This window comes from Erithacus rubecula, assembly GCF_903797595.1.
Source record: "Erithacus rubecula genome assembly, chromosome: 6".
NCBI lineage: Eukaryota > Metazoa > Chordata > Aves > Passeriformes > Muscicapidae > Erithacus > Erithacus rubecula.
In genome coordinates, this window is record NC_136688.1 from 36,190,306 (window position 1) to 36,206,830 (window position 16,525).

Here is a 16,525-nt window from a genome sequence, read left to right on the forward strand (position 1 = left end):
TTTATTAGAGTATACTTTATTCAGAAACTCTGATGGAGTCAGTATCAAATGGAAAAATATTAAGCTACAAAGTTCTGCAGTTCAATTGAGAGTTGGCAACGGAACAAGTACCCAACGTTAAGTGGAAACAGATAAATTTCAGCTTCTTGGCTAAAACAGAGGAATACTTCTGTACTGTGGTTTTCAAGAAGCAAATGTCTGTAAATTGTGTGATTAATATAAAGAATGACCCCACCCATTTTGCAACTAGAGAACTCTATTCAAAGGATAGTCTTATAGGAAAATTCTAATTCACAGTGATGAATAAGAATTGAAATAAAATGAGAAAAAAACTTGAAGAACTTTAAATTCCTATCATCCAACACAGCATTTATTAGTCCACTCAGAAATACAGCTTTTGTAGAAGTCTAACATCAGAAAGTGTCACAAAATACGAAAGGTAAACAGTATGTTAGTACAATGATTCTCAAATGAATCTTTCTTTCTGAAGTATTTCAATATTCACACCCTATCAAAGACATACAATTTTATATGCATTAAATATATTAAGGTAGACCTTTATTTCTGAGAAGTATGCAACTTCTGAGAATTAAGAATTTGGAAATATTCACCATTTCTGTGAATTCTGAAGTTTGATTTACAACAAGAACTTCTATCAGAGAACCATATCCATCTCAAATGTTTAAAAACTAAACAAAACACCACATAACACTTTACAGCTACAATACTGTAGAATTTGAGGTTTCCTTCCTTTTACTATGTTGTAGCTTGCTCCACAGAAGTATCATTCCTACAGTTGTAAAATCACATCTCCCTTTTGCTTCCAAACTTACAGTTAATCCAGACCATGGCCTGTTGCCCTGGTGGTTCTTACTGTGACTCATGAGGTACACTGGCCAGTTCAACCAGAGATTTCTTACTATTAACATTTTTCCTTTTAACACTTCTACTCTTTTCAGAAATTGAAGCGGTTTTGGTTTGTCTTACTGGGAGGGTTTTTTTGTTTGTGTGAGGTTTTTTTGGTTGGGGGGATATTTCTGGGGGAGGTTCTTCTGGAAAACAATACATTAATTGCCAGTTTAATTTTTCCCCACATTTAAAATTACTTAAAACTGAATCCACATGTTTCTTCTTTGATAATTAATGTTTACTTTGAGCAGTGTAATATCTGAATATTGAAAGATGTAAAAATTGGCACCTTAGTCTTATATGGTATTAGAACAGCACCCTTTAAAGACTATAAACCAAAGTAAAATATCACATTTTAAGATTTACAGTCTTAAAAATCACCATATGGAAGAATCTGAGGGTAAAAATGACTTGAAGGTCAAAAAGCCCCCAGCCAAACAAAACCCGAGCACTGCTACACAACTCAGAAAGAAGAACCATTATTTAAACTATAGCTCTTACCTGTCTTTCACAATAAACTTATCATGATCATCAGTTTCCATTTCTTCAGATTCTTCATTCACAGTTTTAATAATACCATTTTCTTTGTTTTCATCATTCAGAAACTCATATCGCCCATGTTCTAAGGCTGCTCTCCAAGCCTGTCTGTCTGTAACCTGAAGCAAACATACAAATTTGAGGTTTCTAAAGAATCAAAGGACATAAACTTTTACTACCCATTACTGTCTACATTTAATTTAATTATGCTTTTAGTAAAATCACTGCATGCAAGAGTTCTCATTTAAGTTACAGACTTGATGGCACCACTATGTTCCTACATTCTAGCATTTACAAATACCTTAATAGCCCCCAATGTTCCTTGGTAGATCCTGTCTTCAATGTCCAAAAGAAAGTCCCTAAGTCTCAGTTCAAGCTGCTTCTCTGCAGATAGGTGAGATCCATCATGGATATTCTGGATCCTTCCCCGCCCTATAGGAGGTCTGACGTCACTTTGAGGTTTTTCTGCAAGAACAGCAAGTAATTTGGTATTAGCAGATCTTCCTCCTTTAAAGCAGCTGTTGGCAGAGGGAACAATAATTCAAGACAGAACAAGCTGAATACATGGGTTCAAAATTCCCTTCTTGTAAGTAGGTGCCAACACCAACATCTGTGCCAACTAAGGTATCTGATTCAACCAAGCAGGGTAATGATGACCAACAGAAGACTGGCATCCACTCATAACAACATGAGGGAAATCTTTGCTAATTTAAAAGTAGTTCTTTTGCCTTAAAATTCTTTTGAAAGTAGTAGATAAGTAACACCAACCTTGCTCTAAGTGCAAGGAGGAAAAAAAGAGACAATAGTCACATTTCTATTATTTGATTACTCTTAATTTACAAAAGCACTCTTCAACTGTCTTTCCTGCATGTATCTTTATCATAGAAACACTTAAAATAAGCATGTGCAACTGAAAATCATAAAGCCTAACAGAACAAGACAAGATAAAATCAATTTTAAAAACCTAACCTTAAAAGAAAAGAAAAAGATAATATGATACAGGCACAGACAAGACTGACTGTGTCCTCTAATTAAAGGCAGGGAAAAACGGAGCAAGACAACATGATACTTTATGAAAACAAGGTGCAAGCTGATGATGATGGGCTGTCAAGTAAAAACCTACTCCCAAGAGAACTCAAAGTTCATGCAAAAACCCAAAAGCCACAGTAAAGAGCTGGAAGTTTGCCCAAATCCTAAATCAGTACTTGCAAGTCTGCATAGGTGGTGAACACTTTTGTTCACAGGATTTACCTTAAAACCTTTGAGTGTCATGATAAGAAGGTACATGCAATCATTTAAGAGGTATTTAATAAATACAATAAAGCTGTTGCTAAAAAAGCACAGGATGAATTTCTAAGGTGCTCTCAATTGCTGAAACAATTCCCTGTAACTGAAAGCAATCATGCAAATACTCTCAAAATGCAGACTAGCAACTCTAATGCCTGGACGTGGGAAACATCTTCTTTGGTTTAAAAGCAAAGAAGAAATGCAGTATTTTTTCTTGAGCAGAACTAGAAAACCAGCAACTGTTTTTCAAATAATTGACAAGGAAAAGTTAGTGGGTACTGGAATACAATCAAGTAATAGCACATATCAATTTTATTTCCATGCTCTTTTGAGCAGGAACTGGAAAAGCACAGCCTACAGTGCAGGAGAATCCCTCTTGTCCTTCAAGTCATTTGAGTGAAGGCAATAGGGCAGCCTCTGGAGTCCACAGCAGAGAAGCTCCCAGCCAAGTGCATCTACATGTGGCTATCTAGCCCTGCTTACCATACAGTGCTGTGGCATCACTGGTACTGGACCACTGCATTTGAATTTTTCTCATCTCTATTAAAGTGAAGTTCAAAGCTGCCTCTTTTTTTAAATGAAAATCAGTGTCAATCTACAGTTCTAACACTGAAAAAGAAGAAAAATCTGTGACTCTGGCCATCGAGTTGCTTCAGATCAGAAAGCAACATACAAAATACAGATAAAGGTGCAGTGATTAAGAAAATAAGGAACCATATGTACAAACTCAAATATATCAGAAGATTATAGAGATTTTCTCACCAAAAAAAAAAAAAAAAAAAGAAAAAAGGCCTCAAAATAAAGTTTAATTACTATGTAAAAACTCTGTCTTCTGCTAGTTTCCACCAAAAGAAATGGTAGATCAGTTATAAATTTAGAGTATCTGATGTGCTCCCAGTGTGTCCTAGCATATGCATGCCAGGAAAACAGAATTTGTGTCTGCTGTGAATAATTCTCCTTTGCCCCAATACAGATAGTCACAAATTCTCAAGATAATTTGTCATAATTAAAAAAAAAAAAAAGCAATTTCTTCAACATGACCCTGGGGAGTCTCACTTTGCTAACACTGTCTGCCCACCAACATGCCATAAGCAAACCAGCTGTAAGTCTGTATGTGCATAATTTTATCAGTGACTGGAGCCAATGCCTTGCCATTAAATGGCAAAATACTTGGCTAGGATAAAAAGGAAAACCCCCCAAAATCCTAGTTCTAGGATTGTTTTCAGTACATTAAAAAAAATCCAAAAACATAAAAACATCTGCTGTCCTGCTGTTTCCTTCTGTACTGAGTGTCTGCCAAAGGAAGAAAAGGGAAAAAAAACCCAGAAAAGAGTAACATCACTAAATGCCACTGCACTGATGTTAATCCATGTACCTACCAACACAGCTTTTTAGTATGTATTAATTTTTATCCCCCAGTTAATCTTTTTCCAAAGCTAAAATTACTTGCGAAAGTTGTCTGTTTAAAAGCCAATCCTGGTTTACTAAGCAGTAAGATCACAGAAAAATTACTGCTTCTTTTTTAGCATGAAGCACCAGAAAATACCAAAAAGGTCTGTCAAGCAGGAAGAACAAAAAAAAAAGAAGGAAAAAACCAAACACATTTTCCATTGAGTGGAAAAAAAAAGAATAATTCTTAGATCTTAGAAATTACAATTAAATTAGAACTAGAGGTTTCTATAATATTATATAGAAGTTTCATCAATAGAAGCAAATTAAGACCAAGAACCCTTCATTTACCTGGAATATGGAATTTCTCCACTTGAAAACTGCTTAGTTGTTCATATATTCTACTTTTCTCTTGTAAAAGAGTTTCTTTTAAGGCACTCTCCCTATGTCCTCGGGAATTGAGAGCCTCTAGGAGTTGGTCCAGTTGTTCCCGAGAACTGTAAAAGCACCAACGGTTTGGTTTGTATACTGGCCTTGGCACCTCTACAACAACACTGGTGTGTGAATCTTGGTCAATATTGGAGGTAGATTCAGAGGATTTCAAAGACTCTCCAGTTTTACTGAATACCTGAGGTTCATTTGTGCAAGACTGTCCACTATTCTGAAAGGAAGAGGTTCGAGGCAACAACATGTCTTCAGTGAGACCAGAATAGTCCTCCTCTACAAACAACCCAGGAACAGAAGGGAAAATCCAGTAGCGGCGGTACAGACGGTCACGACCTAGCGGGGTGATATTTGTGCAGGCTGTTGCATTCTGAATCTTTTCTAACAGTTCCTTCTCTTTCTTTTGTTGTTCCTGTTTTAAAGCTTCTTCGTCTTCAGCAGTAAGAGGTTCGCTCTTTTCACAAGTGGTCTCTTCTTGTCTTGTAAATTCTTTGTATCCATTTTGCCCTCTCCTTCCTAAAAAGTTAAAAGAAGTAGTATGATAGCAATTAATTTACAATTTTTAACCAAAAACTCAAGTAAAGGGCAGGTTTTAGTTCTGTCCCTTTCTGGTTATCTAAACCTACACTGTCAAAGACCATCAGCTCAAGTCAAGTGACAATACTGGTTTTATTAAAGAAAACCTCAAGTGATTAACATTCCCTTGAAGAACAGGTAGACACTTTAAATACACCTTCCCTTTGCAGAAACTAAACTAAATTTCATTTACTGACACTGTCATTTTCAATATCATACAAAAAGAACCAAAATTTTAAGAATTAATCTACTGAATCCAAGCTATGATTCACACTTATCATACTCAAAATTATGATCTTAAACCCCCAAAAGTCTCAAAAATGACCAGAATCCCTACACAGCAGTTTTCATGACAAACTCGGGTATCTCACTTGATCACTTTAATTTTAAAATCTATTTACTATTATTTTCTCCCCTCAATTTGTACCACCTGAAAACACTTCAGTACACATGTTTAGTTTACCAAAGTATTATGCCCTGGTAGTCATTTAGACCAGTATGACTCATAATTGATGCATGCAGCCTGAAAGATGCCATCAGCACTCAAGTGCTACATGTTTCCAGTGTGACTTTCAGCTCCCTAGTTGCAGGAATGAAATAATAACACTTGTTTGTCATCCAGTCACAACATCTCAAACACAGGTATTTGAGAAACCTGAAATTCTGTTTAGGATCTCACTGCTTTGCCATCATGACAAGCCTGCAAGAAACATGTAAATCTGTATAACTGAATTACTTGGAATTTCCATCCCAGATACTGTTAGGAACTGTACAAGTTTGCAACTTAAGTCCACAATCATCCAGAACTTTCACTAGCACAGACACCAGCACAAAGTCTTCCCAGCAGAAAGACATAGATGAGCTACCAGCCCAAAGCCATCAACAACTCATCCTCCTATGGTGGCATCTATGTTTAGCTAGGAACAGTAGGCAGCACCATTTACTGCACTGCAGTTCCTACTAGCACACTGCTGAGGAAATTAAATCTAGGCATAAGTCTGGTTTTATTCTTGTAGAGGAGGCATGCTGCTTCATTAACAAAGGCAAACTACACCCAAATGCTTGATCAAACATTTTCTTTCGAAACACCAGTTAGTTTTGCCATTTACTTAAAAAAAAAAAAAAATCAAACCAACACCATCTCCTATTAGATGGAACTCCTGCAACTCTCTCTACGAGGTCAAGTACTTGTAAATGAGTTGTTAGGCAACACCATAACATGTCTTAGACAAAAGAGGGATCCACACAGCACATTTGGAAGCCAAGAAGAAACAGAAGTATGAAAGAACATGCAGCTGACCATAGGAACTACACCAGGCTGGCTCTATGTACTTAATACCCCTTTATGATCATGTTCAAGTGTGACTTTTTTTTTTCCCCTTAAAAGAAAATTGCAGCAAAGATTGATATTCCTGTTATAAAACACAAGAACCTGCCAGGTGCACGCATGCAGATGCACAGGTACACACACAGACTCACTACAGCATTACCTCTCCGCCGTTTTCTGTTTGGTCCCAGCTCTTCTTCATCCTCTGTGACTGTGTCCATGTCTTGCTCTTTACGTTCCATCTCTTTGCTTTCTGTACTAGTATCAAGGTCTTCCCGTTCCTCCTCCCTGACATAGCAAAATAAACAAAAGGTGACTAATCAACCATGCAATATAAGCTGAATGATAAAAAAAATGCACAATAAAATATGGCATCTTTGGCACAAAGACTATTTTTATCTCCCAAATACTTAACTAGTAAAACACCTGTAACGCTCTTAAAAAATAAACTGTAAATCACAGACTACATTAAAGCCCAAAAGAAACCAAATAAACTGCAAATGTAAGGTTCTATATTAAAGACTAAAACCTGCTCTTTGGTACCTACACTTTCATTTGAAGAGTATTATTATCATTAGATCATTTCTGGACACAGTATAGTTCTGTTGCCATAAATTTTTTTCATGTCTAAGAAAGTTTCCTTCCCAAAATGTATATATCATTCTGTAAAATACTTGTTACATATTTTTGCCTTATCTAGCAAATACAATTAATACCCCACAGAAACACAGGCAGTTTTTACAAGATAACTTTTTAACCAATTCTGTATCACTATGAAGAAAAATAAAATCAACCTTAAGGACAATACACTTAAAATGTACCTTTGTATATGATCAAGTCAATTGAACTACACATGTGAGGTCTGGCCATGGAGCTGAAAAGTGCTATAAGATAAATATCACAGTAATACTATGTATCATACCCAACAGATATTTCTACAGCAGAAATTCTTTGCTCCTCTTCCTTCAGCTTTTCTTGTTTCTCTTTCATTTTTAACTCTTGTTCTTTTAACCTTTCTTCTCTTCTCTTACGTATCCTAATAGTAAGAAGGATATAGAAAACCAGTTGCAGTTAATCTACTACCTGGTCTGTGCACATCTTTTTTCTTTTATACTAAAACATCATACAAAAATCGCAACAACACAGGAGAACACAACCTTTAGCACAACGAAGTTTCACTTCTGTATACTATCCCAGGAAACCAGGACAGAACAGAAGCATTACTATTGTTCCTTATATGCCTTCTGCAACCAAGGGATTAATCTCATTTGTAGCACCACAGTTTAGTTTTCCATATCCTAGTCCTACCTTGCTGCTGCCGCCTCTCGCTCTTTGCGGTGCTGCTCTGCCTTCAGCTCCCGGAACTCCTGCTTTGCTTGTCGCAGCACATCAACAGAGTCCTCAATGAAATCCCGAGTGGAAACCAGAGTCAGAAGTTTCCCACAGAGAGCATGAAGGATCTTCATCTTTTCTCCTAATAAAATTCAGACCAATGTTTATATTTCACTATGCAATTGATAATAAGCCTCTTACAGGCTCTAAACTGAATTTGTTCTCACTTAAGAACAAGTCAACAAACATCTGTAGTGCACTAAGTGCAATTGCAGAGACATTTCCTGAAAGCGTATCTGCTTGGCTGAGAGACATGAACTTTTTAATTTACTAGCTTTTACCACCAAATGAAGCAGTAAAATGCAGTATTACCTTCAAAATAGAGATAAAGGAACAGTAGATAAAAATTTTTCTCCATTTCCAAATACAAATGGGGGAGGAAAAAACAGAGGCTGAATCAAACAACCCAGTGCTTCTTCCACAGAAATCCCCTTATGCAAGTGACACTAACATTTTTAAAGTGAGATAAAAGAAAAGCTACTCAGGAGTAATGAGACTGCCTAGCTCAGCAATCTCTGATGTGGTGGGATGTGCTTGTGGGGACTGAAGCATAGAGGGTAAGTGTTGGTCTACATACGACCCCCAGAAATTCTTTGCAAACTCAATTATTCTACGATACAGTAAATTTTGACCACTATTAGTCTGAAGCAGTTGCAAAACCGATCACTTATTGAGCAATCTAATAATCTCTAACATGTGTTGTCTTTTATTACCTGGCAACAAATCATATACTGAGGTACTTGAAAGTTTCTTCAAGAGACCAGGATTACTTAATCTCAGCTCCATGCAAGCATCATCAGTAGTATCAAACCCTCCTCGTTTCTGGTAACGGTATTTTGCATTGGCTGATGTTATATCAGCACCTGATGCTAGAATGTGAAGTCTGAGAATCTCAGAAAGAGTGCAGCTATCAAGATCCAAGTTTTTCAAATTGCAGCCTACAGTTGAGGAGAACAAACAGTTATTTCATACAGACATTTGAATGTGCATAAATATAAAAATAGTGTTTTAAAATGCAGAGCAAAATAATAACAGTAATAAAACAATAAGTGAAACCCACACATACCCTGATGTAACTGGGGCCATGCAGCTGCCAAAGTTGCAACTGCAGACAGTGCAGATTTTGTGGGGTCTGAATCTTCATCCAAAGCTTCTGTTAAATCTTTAAGGAAATAAACACTTTATTCTAGTGCAAATTAAAATTTGTACTGTGGAGGGGAGGAAAGGAAGCTGTGTTTTGAGAGTTGCAGACAAAGCGAAAAGAGGGATGATATTTGCAGATGCATCAATGTATTCAAAACTCAATTCAACATCCAAACAAAAATTTACAGATCTTTCAACGTAACTAAAATAATCCATCTAAAAGCTAAAGGACATGCACCACATGCTATATATAGGGAGAACACCATGTAAGCTGTCAAAGCAACTGCAACACACAGAACATGCACAATGGCAACACAGAAGGCAGCAAGAACAAATCCAGGAACACGCTTGAAAGCGCAGACAAGCAGCAATGCAAGAACACCTGTATTTCCTTTCCTCAAATGAACTGTTCTGCTTATTATAATCCTGTTTTTAGGAAGCATAGCTCAAACCAACCATGTATGTTGATACTGGCTATCACCATTCAATTTACACTTTCTATCTGTAACTCAGATACAAACTGTTCTGCGCAAACACAATTACTAAGACATTACAAATAAATCATATTTCACCAAATCAAGCGCCTGCACTGAATAACCATCATACATAAGCAAACTGACCAGGAAAGCAGGGAAGTGAAAGGGAGAAATAGCAAGTTGTGGTTTCTTAAACAAAGGTTTCCTCAGCACTTACAGGTATTTCTCCAGAGGGTTGGCAGAGTATTTTCAGCACTGTATGCTGTTTCAACAATTTCACTTTATTCAAATCCGAATTATTAAGCAGTTAAAGTCACCAGGCCAAAATAAAACCACAAATACAAACCATACAAACAATACATAAAATGCAAATCCACAAGAATCCTTCCTCTACAATGTTTGATGTTGCTTAAAAACTGTCACCCAGACACTGCAAAATGATTCTCTGCACATGCCCTCTCACTTTAACTATATAACACACTTTGAGAAAGTACTGCACACCCCAAAACCACATATCCATGGTGTTCCCTGTTGCAGAAGCGCTGCCTGTACAGAATTTAACTAAGAAAACATGCTGACTACTGCTAGTTTGGTTAGCCAGAATGACAAAGCCAAGACTATATAATTCATTTATGGGAAAGAAGATGCCTAAACAAGAGTGACGAGAAATGAAAGTTCTGAGGAACGTAAAACATAATAAATGAAGTGCCTTACCCACAACTCTGCTAAACTAGAAACAAAATGGCAGACTTTTGCAATAGTCAGCCCCACAATGTCAAATTAAAATAAGAAAGCTTATATTATGTTTTTTCTGATCAGTCACATGAATAATATAGAATCTAATCAACTATTCTATGATTACCTGATAATGGAATCCTTGCTGGTATTGCCAAGGCAATACTCCCAGTAGTTAATAAATACAATTTAATTGCTAAATTCAACAGTAATTAAAATATAGTCTGAATTTATTAACGCTGTCTCAAATCTATAACTTTATTCAATTAACAAAAGGAGCTTCCGTTATTGAAGACAGTGCCCATGCTTTTATATAAACATAATTTATAGACTGAACATAAATCTTAAGCACAAAAATAAAACAATCTTCAAGGGAGGAATTAAAGGAACCTTCATGTAACTCACATACTGGCTTGCAGAGGTACCACAGAATTCATCTAACCTCAAACAGGGAGTGCTCTTATCTACCTACCTTTAAGGAAACAAAGGCTAGTAGGATGGATCAAAACTTCTCCTTTAGTCAGCAAATTTGGCAGTCCATAAACACAAGACTGCAAATTTGTAACAAAGCCTGCACTTCCCTCTGATCAAAGGTTAGTATACACCAAATGCCTCTAAAATGGGGGCAACATCAGCTTTAGAGCAAAGACCAAAGTCAGAGTGACTCTGAGAATCTTTACTGAAAGAACACACATGGTATTATCCAGGAGCTGTGGATATATAATTTCAAGTCTTGAAGGACAATGAATATTCAATTCTCCATTACAGTTGTGCTGGAGAGTTTTAGTTTTCAATCTAGTTAGGTACAGATTTTTTATAGATACAAATATCTTTGAAAAGACTTAGGAAAATGACTTGTTCCCTGACCCTCAGGAGAAACATGTAACAGTGCTGTAGGAAGAGGAGGAAGGTAAAGATGCTTCCTGCACCTCCGAAACACAAGCAATGCTGTTAAAAGCTTATTATGCTTTGCTGGATACAATCATAGTAACAATGAGCTTCCTTTTTCTCTATTCCCCCCAGACCCTGTGGTTCATGCCCAGCTTAAGGCTTCAATTTCAGATAGAAGAGAAAAAACAAGCCCATTTACATACAATATCCATGCATAATAAGACAAGGTTAAACAAAGGAATGCCACAAATCATGCAGCTTAAAGTTAATTCCAGTGCAATTTCAGCTTTTCAGCAGTAAAATTAAAGATCTGACCTTTGGTCTCAGCATCAGCTATTTGATCTTTGGCCACTTCCTCTTCCTCTTCGGCCATTGCCTGAAAGATGGCAGTCAGGAAGAAAAACAGCAATTCACATAGTGGGCCTTCAGTGTCATTTCCTACAAGAGCTTCCTCTAAAACCTCTGTGAATAAAGTTTAAGAAGCGTCACTTTTGCCGCAAACTTGGAAAAAAAATTATGTACTGAAGAATGAAAACATTTATTTTCCTTCAGGTATGATAATTAAGTTACTTTTCCATTATTAACTGCATATGTTCCTAGAGAGATGGTGCCAAACAGTGCTGAATAAACATTGTTCTCTTAATACATAATTGCAAGAAAAAAATACAAGTAGATATTTTGATAAGCAGAATAACAACTTGTATACCAAAATTAATTTTGATTTTACAAGTCACTTGGAGTAGACCATGAACTGAAAACTGGATTGATATGCCAGTGTTAGCACTGACAGATTAAAGCCACACAGAAGATTCTGTAGCAGTGGTACTTGTGTACACTTAAGCAGCTTGGTTGTTTGGTAAAAGGGAAACCACCAAAATGGGGCACCTTGCCACATAAACCACAACTTGCCTAAAGTCACTCCTTCAGGAAATTCATCTTGAAGATCAAAAAGTTCCCCAAAAGCATGTAAAAACTCCAAAACCATCAGAGCATCACCAAAGATCTCAGGAGGAAGTCTCGTCTTCACTGGCATTGGAATGGGAAGTTCCTGCAAACCAAATGAGAACACTCAATACAGTATTTGGTTTGTGCACAGTACACAAATTATCAAAACCAGAGAGTTTATTATTCTAAGGGATGTATTCATTGAGTTTCTCTGCATTTTACTAAAAAGAGTCCCACAGGACATGTGATCAGTTATCATGGTAACCCGGGCGATAGTACTAACTTTGGAAACCAAAGAGCATGCAACTTGAAGGTAAAATTTTTGAGAAAGAAGTTTACTCATGTCCATGAAGTTTGTTATCTTTATTAAGTTAATCCCACTACAAGTTAAGAACATCAGCTGTCAAGATTTTTCCTTTATACCTATACTTCACAAGAGTTTTGAATTTCAGTTTCCTGAACTGTCTGAACAAGCAAAAATAAATATACTCTTAAAGGTTACTTGTGATTGCTTGCAAAGACAAGCAAACCAAAACCCTAACACATTCACATAAAATATGCCCTTCTAATACTAGGATATGCAAGATCATGTCTAACAACTGTGTGTTCTGGTACTGGGTTTTCTGCATTTGTAAGGCACTTATGGTAGCTGAAGACATTAAAGGGAGCTTATGTAACCATATAACAGCATCACTTAACAGAGACACCACCTCCCAACCACAGATGACAGTGCCTAACGTCACATTTGATTTTGAAATTACTACCTTCATATAATTGTTCAAGATTTGTCTTCATTTACAGTTTCTTAGCACACACAGTTGAATAATTTTCAGAATGACATCTCCTTTTCACAAACATGGTAGTTCACAAATATTAAAAAGGAGCAAGCTGAATACTATGTTTCAGAAGAACACAGTAAGGTATCTATCTCATAAATTTCCAGAAAAGGGGATCTCTTTTCAAAAGCAGTCTCTACCTAAACTCATCTTTATTTATATTCTTGTCAATTCACAGAATCATGAAATAACAGGTTGAGTTGGAAGGGGACCACAAGGATCTTCGATTCCATCTCCTGGCCCTGCACAGGACCATCCATGAAAAGAATCACATCCTGTGCCTGAGAGCACTGGCCAAATGGTTCTTGAATTCCATCAGCCCCCCTCTGGGTGAAGCAGCTTTTTCTAGTATCCAACCTAACCCCCCCCTGAGAGGGCCTGAGGCAATTCCCTTGGGTCCTGTCACTGACACCAGGGAGGTCAGTGCCTGCCCTCCTCTTCCCCTCAGGAGGAAGCTGTAGACTGTGACGAGGTGTCCCCTCAGTCTCCTCCAGGCTGAACAGACCAAGTGACCTCAGCCACTCCTCATATGCCTTCTCCAGGCCCTTCATCATCCTTCTCTGCCTCCCTTGGACACTCTCTAATATCATCATGTCCTTCTTATATTACAGTGCCCAAACTCCCACACGGTACTCCAGGTGAGGCTGCACTGGTACACAGCAGCATGGGCAGAGTAGCACAGCAGTCTCACTGTAGCAATGACACTGCTTTTCCACCCCTCATTTTTCTCTCCAGTAGTAAGACAGCAGCACTGCTTTCACAGCTTGCTCTCCTTTCAGTAATGGCCTTTTTCCCTTTCTTCAGCTTTTTTCCCCTTCCTACACATCCAGGAGTTTTCACTCCCATCTTCAATGGCCATACAGCTCTCCTTGCAAATATGTTCAGCTCCCATATTCTTCCCAATTAGTGCTTTCACTTGAATTCATTTAAAACTCTCCTTTATTTCCACTTGCTGTCCTTGCATTTGTTACACTTCCCAGTGTATCTCTCTCATTCTTGTGTTTCTGACAATTTGCCCCCTGTCAAAATTAATCCAAATAAAGTGTATAAAAAATGTAACACTGGAAAAATCTTCTGTTGTGTACAGCCACACTATACTATTACATGAAACATAAGTTCTTTGAGAAGCAAATTCTTGGTACTTTCTACAGGTTTCCAGTATCATCATCAAAGATGCTAATTAAACATTATATAGAATACATAGTATATTGCTACAGTTTCAATCAAAAGAATGCCACAAGTCAATGTCTTTTCTAACTTTTGCAGCCGAACTTTTAGTTTTTCATTACTCAGATCTTTGAAGGGACTCACATTTTTCTAAGCGAGCTCATTTTGTATACTTAACAGAAAAATCAGGTATACTCAATACCCTCCACTCAGTAATGCCAGCACTTTGAACATACTCCATTAGAGACTGAGCACAGCCTGAAAAGCTGTTCTGGAGGTTGAAAATGCAGATGATCCCATTAACACTGCCACTGGGAAATGTGTATTACACACTGCAGGTGACTCACAGCCTCTAGCATTCCAAACAGATCTCCATTTGCCTCTGCATTAGGGAATCTAATCCATCTGGGAACCTGCAAACTAGAGTCTTCAGCTGTTCCAAATTCAATCATACCTTAAGGTCATCACACTCCATATCTTCTCTAGGCTTACTCCACTGTTTCAGGTATTCTACGTATTTTCTTTTTTCCTCACGCAGCTTCTCTCTTTCCTGAAAAAAACAGTCACAATTGTATATAAATAATGTTGCATGGTCTTATTGCAATTTCTAAAAATGCACCACTTACTATTTAATCACACTGAAAAGTCAAACATCCCATTTAATTAGAATGGGGTAATCTATTAATTTTTACTTGTATAAAATGAGATTGGCAAAAATATTTAAATGAGGTGATACTTTGTTTAATTAGTTATTGATTTTGTTGGGGGGTATTTTGAGTTTGTTTTCTTTTAAACAGAAATGGCTGAAGAAAAAATATGAAAAATGAGACAGCATATATGAAAGTTGTCTCAAAAAAGACCATGAAAATAAGATAGTGAATGTGTATATATAATTTCTTCATATTCAGGCTGACAAAAAGTTATTTAGCAATTTACATCCAAAGAATCCACACAAAACCCTACAACTATCAGATATGTTGTCAATCTGATGCAGAACAGACTCTTCACAGAGAAGACAACCATTAAATCAAACAGTTTTATGCATTATTGGCAAAAAAAAACCCAAGCCTACCACATTATTACTGAAATAAGTTCAAATTCAAAAAGAACTTTTGGTAAACTAAAATTATAGAGAATGTTAACCAGAAATACAACCCATCATCAAGTCTTGCAACTGTCTATTCTTCTAAAGTACATTTCCAGGAACTGAAAATGATTAACAGAAAATAACTTGAAACAGCGACTAAGAAACAAGGAAACTAGAAAGTCATGTTCCTATATGAAACACATATACTTCAAAAGCATTACTTTTTCCTTTTCTATTTTGAGTCTCTCTTTCTCTTCTTTCTTTTTCATCCTTTCTTCTTCCACAATTTTCTTTAATTCTTCTCTCTTCTTTTCCTTATCTTCTTTCTCCTTTTTCCTAGCTTCCATAGCATTTGCCTTCTCTTGTTTTAATTTAGCTTTTTCAAAAGCTATAAAGAAAAAAAAAAAAAACAAACTTAGGGTTTTTTTGTTTGTAAAATATCAGTTTTAACTGATAGATAGACTGATATTTTTATAATTACCATATGAAGAAGATATTGCTATGAAGACTGAATTGTCACCCCACCAACCAGAAATTCAAACACTTGGAAGTTCTTTACAGAATCAGAGTTTCAAGCCTATGTATTAGACATGTTTTACGAGGTTGTTGACAGGTAATAAAGTTAAATATATCTAGGTTTATGAGTATACAGAAGGTTATTACTTGTTTATTGGTTTCTATCAGTTGACATATAAAGATGAGAACTGATTCCAAACTGTAATTACAGCAACATATTTAATAATGACTGATTAAATAAAAGCATGTCACAACCAGGCATGGCACACAGCCGTGAAATATCTGTGATAGTAAAAACATTTAAATAAGTGATCTTTAAATATTTAGTCATTATTAAATTACTGAAGTCAATACATTTGAAACATATATTTCAGTGTATTTTGTTCAAATTTTACTTCAGTTACACAGTTTAAACTAACTTCAAATTAAATGCTATTGCCTGAAGTGATGCAGATTTCTTTGCAGTCACATGTAGAACAACAGGACCCAAATTTCCACTTCCTGTGGACAGACAGTGCCTATCAGCCCACATACAGGCTAACAAACAAAAGGAGGTCTCACTGTTTTAATTGAGTTAACAGGACAGCTAGAATCATAAGTGAATGAAATGAAAGAAGATCCATACTCCTATCAAGTGGATCGTAATTACAAGGAAGACTTTCCTCTAACATTCTGAAAATGGGCTAAGTTCCTCCTAGAGACAGCCACTGCACAAAGCAGCAATGTCTCCACCTGGCAAACAAATGCAGTGAAGCTGATCCCCAGGGTCTTCAATATACTGAGGAGTTTAATGCTTCAAGGTACTTGATATTTTGCTACCTTTTCACATTGTGAATATGTGTCTTTACTAGTCTTCTAGAAGCTGCAG

General features: G+C 36.6%; 1 protein-coding gene across 5 annotated transcripts in view; it reads right to left on the reverse strand.

Annotated features, from left to right (window-relative positions):
- Positions 1-16,525, reverse strand: part of BAZ1A (bromodomain adjacent to zinc finger domain 1A) — a 65,307-nt gene that overhangs the window by 15,480 nt on the left and 33,302 nt on the right. For 3 of the 5 annotated variants that reach the window (XM_079310209.1, XM_079310208.1, XM_079310210.1), the window contains exons 9-20: positions 15,363-15,529; positions 14,509-14,604; positions 12,016-12,154; positions 11,422-11,568; positions 8,928-9,023; positions 8,575-8,799; positions 7,778-7,943; positions 7,392-7,505; positions 6,633-6,757; positions 4,474-5,082; positions 1,748-1,911; positions 1,411-1,565 (exon numbers count right to left, since the gene is read on the reverse strand). In XM_079310209.1, the coding sequence (XP_079166335.1) occupies positions 1,411-1,565; positions 1,748-1,911; positions 4,474-5,082; positions 6,633-6,757; positions 7,392-7,505; positions 7,778-7,943; positions 8,575-8,799; positions 8,928-9,023; positions 11,422-11,568; positions 12,016-12,154; positions 14,509-14,604; positions 15,363-15,529 (2,203 nt within the window). The remainder of the gene's footprint in view (positions 1-1,410; positions 1,566-1,747; positions 1,912-4,473; positions 5,083-6,632; positions 6,758-7,391; positions 7,506-7,777; positions 7,944-8,574; positions 8,800-8,927; positions 9,024-11,421; positions 11,569-12,015; positions 12,155-14,508; positions 14,605-15,362; positions 15,530-16,525) is intronic. The other 2 variants (XM_079310211.1, XM_079310212.1) reach the window with 1 other exon arrangement.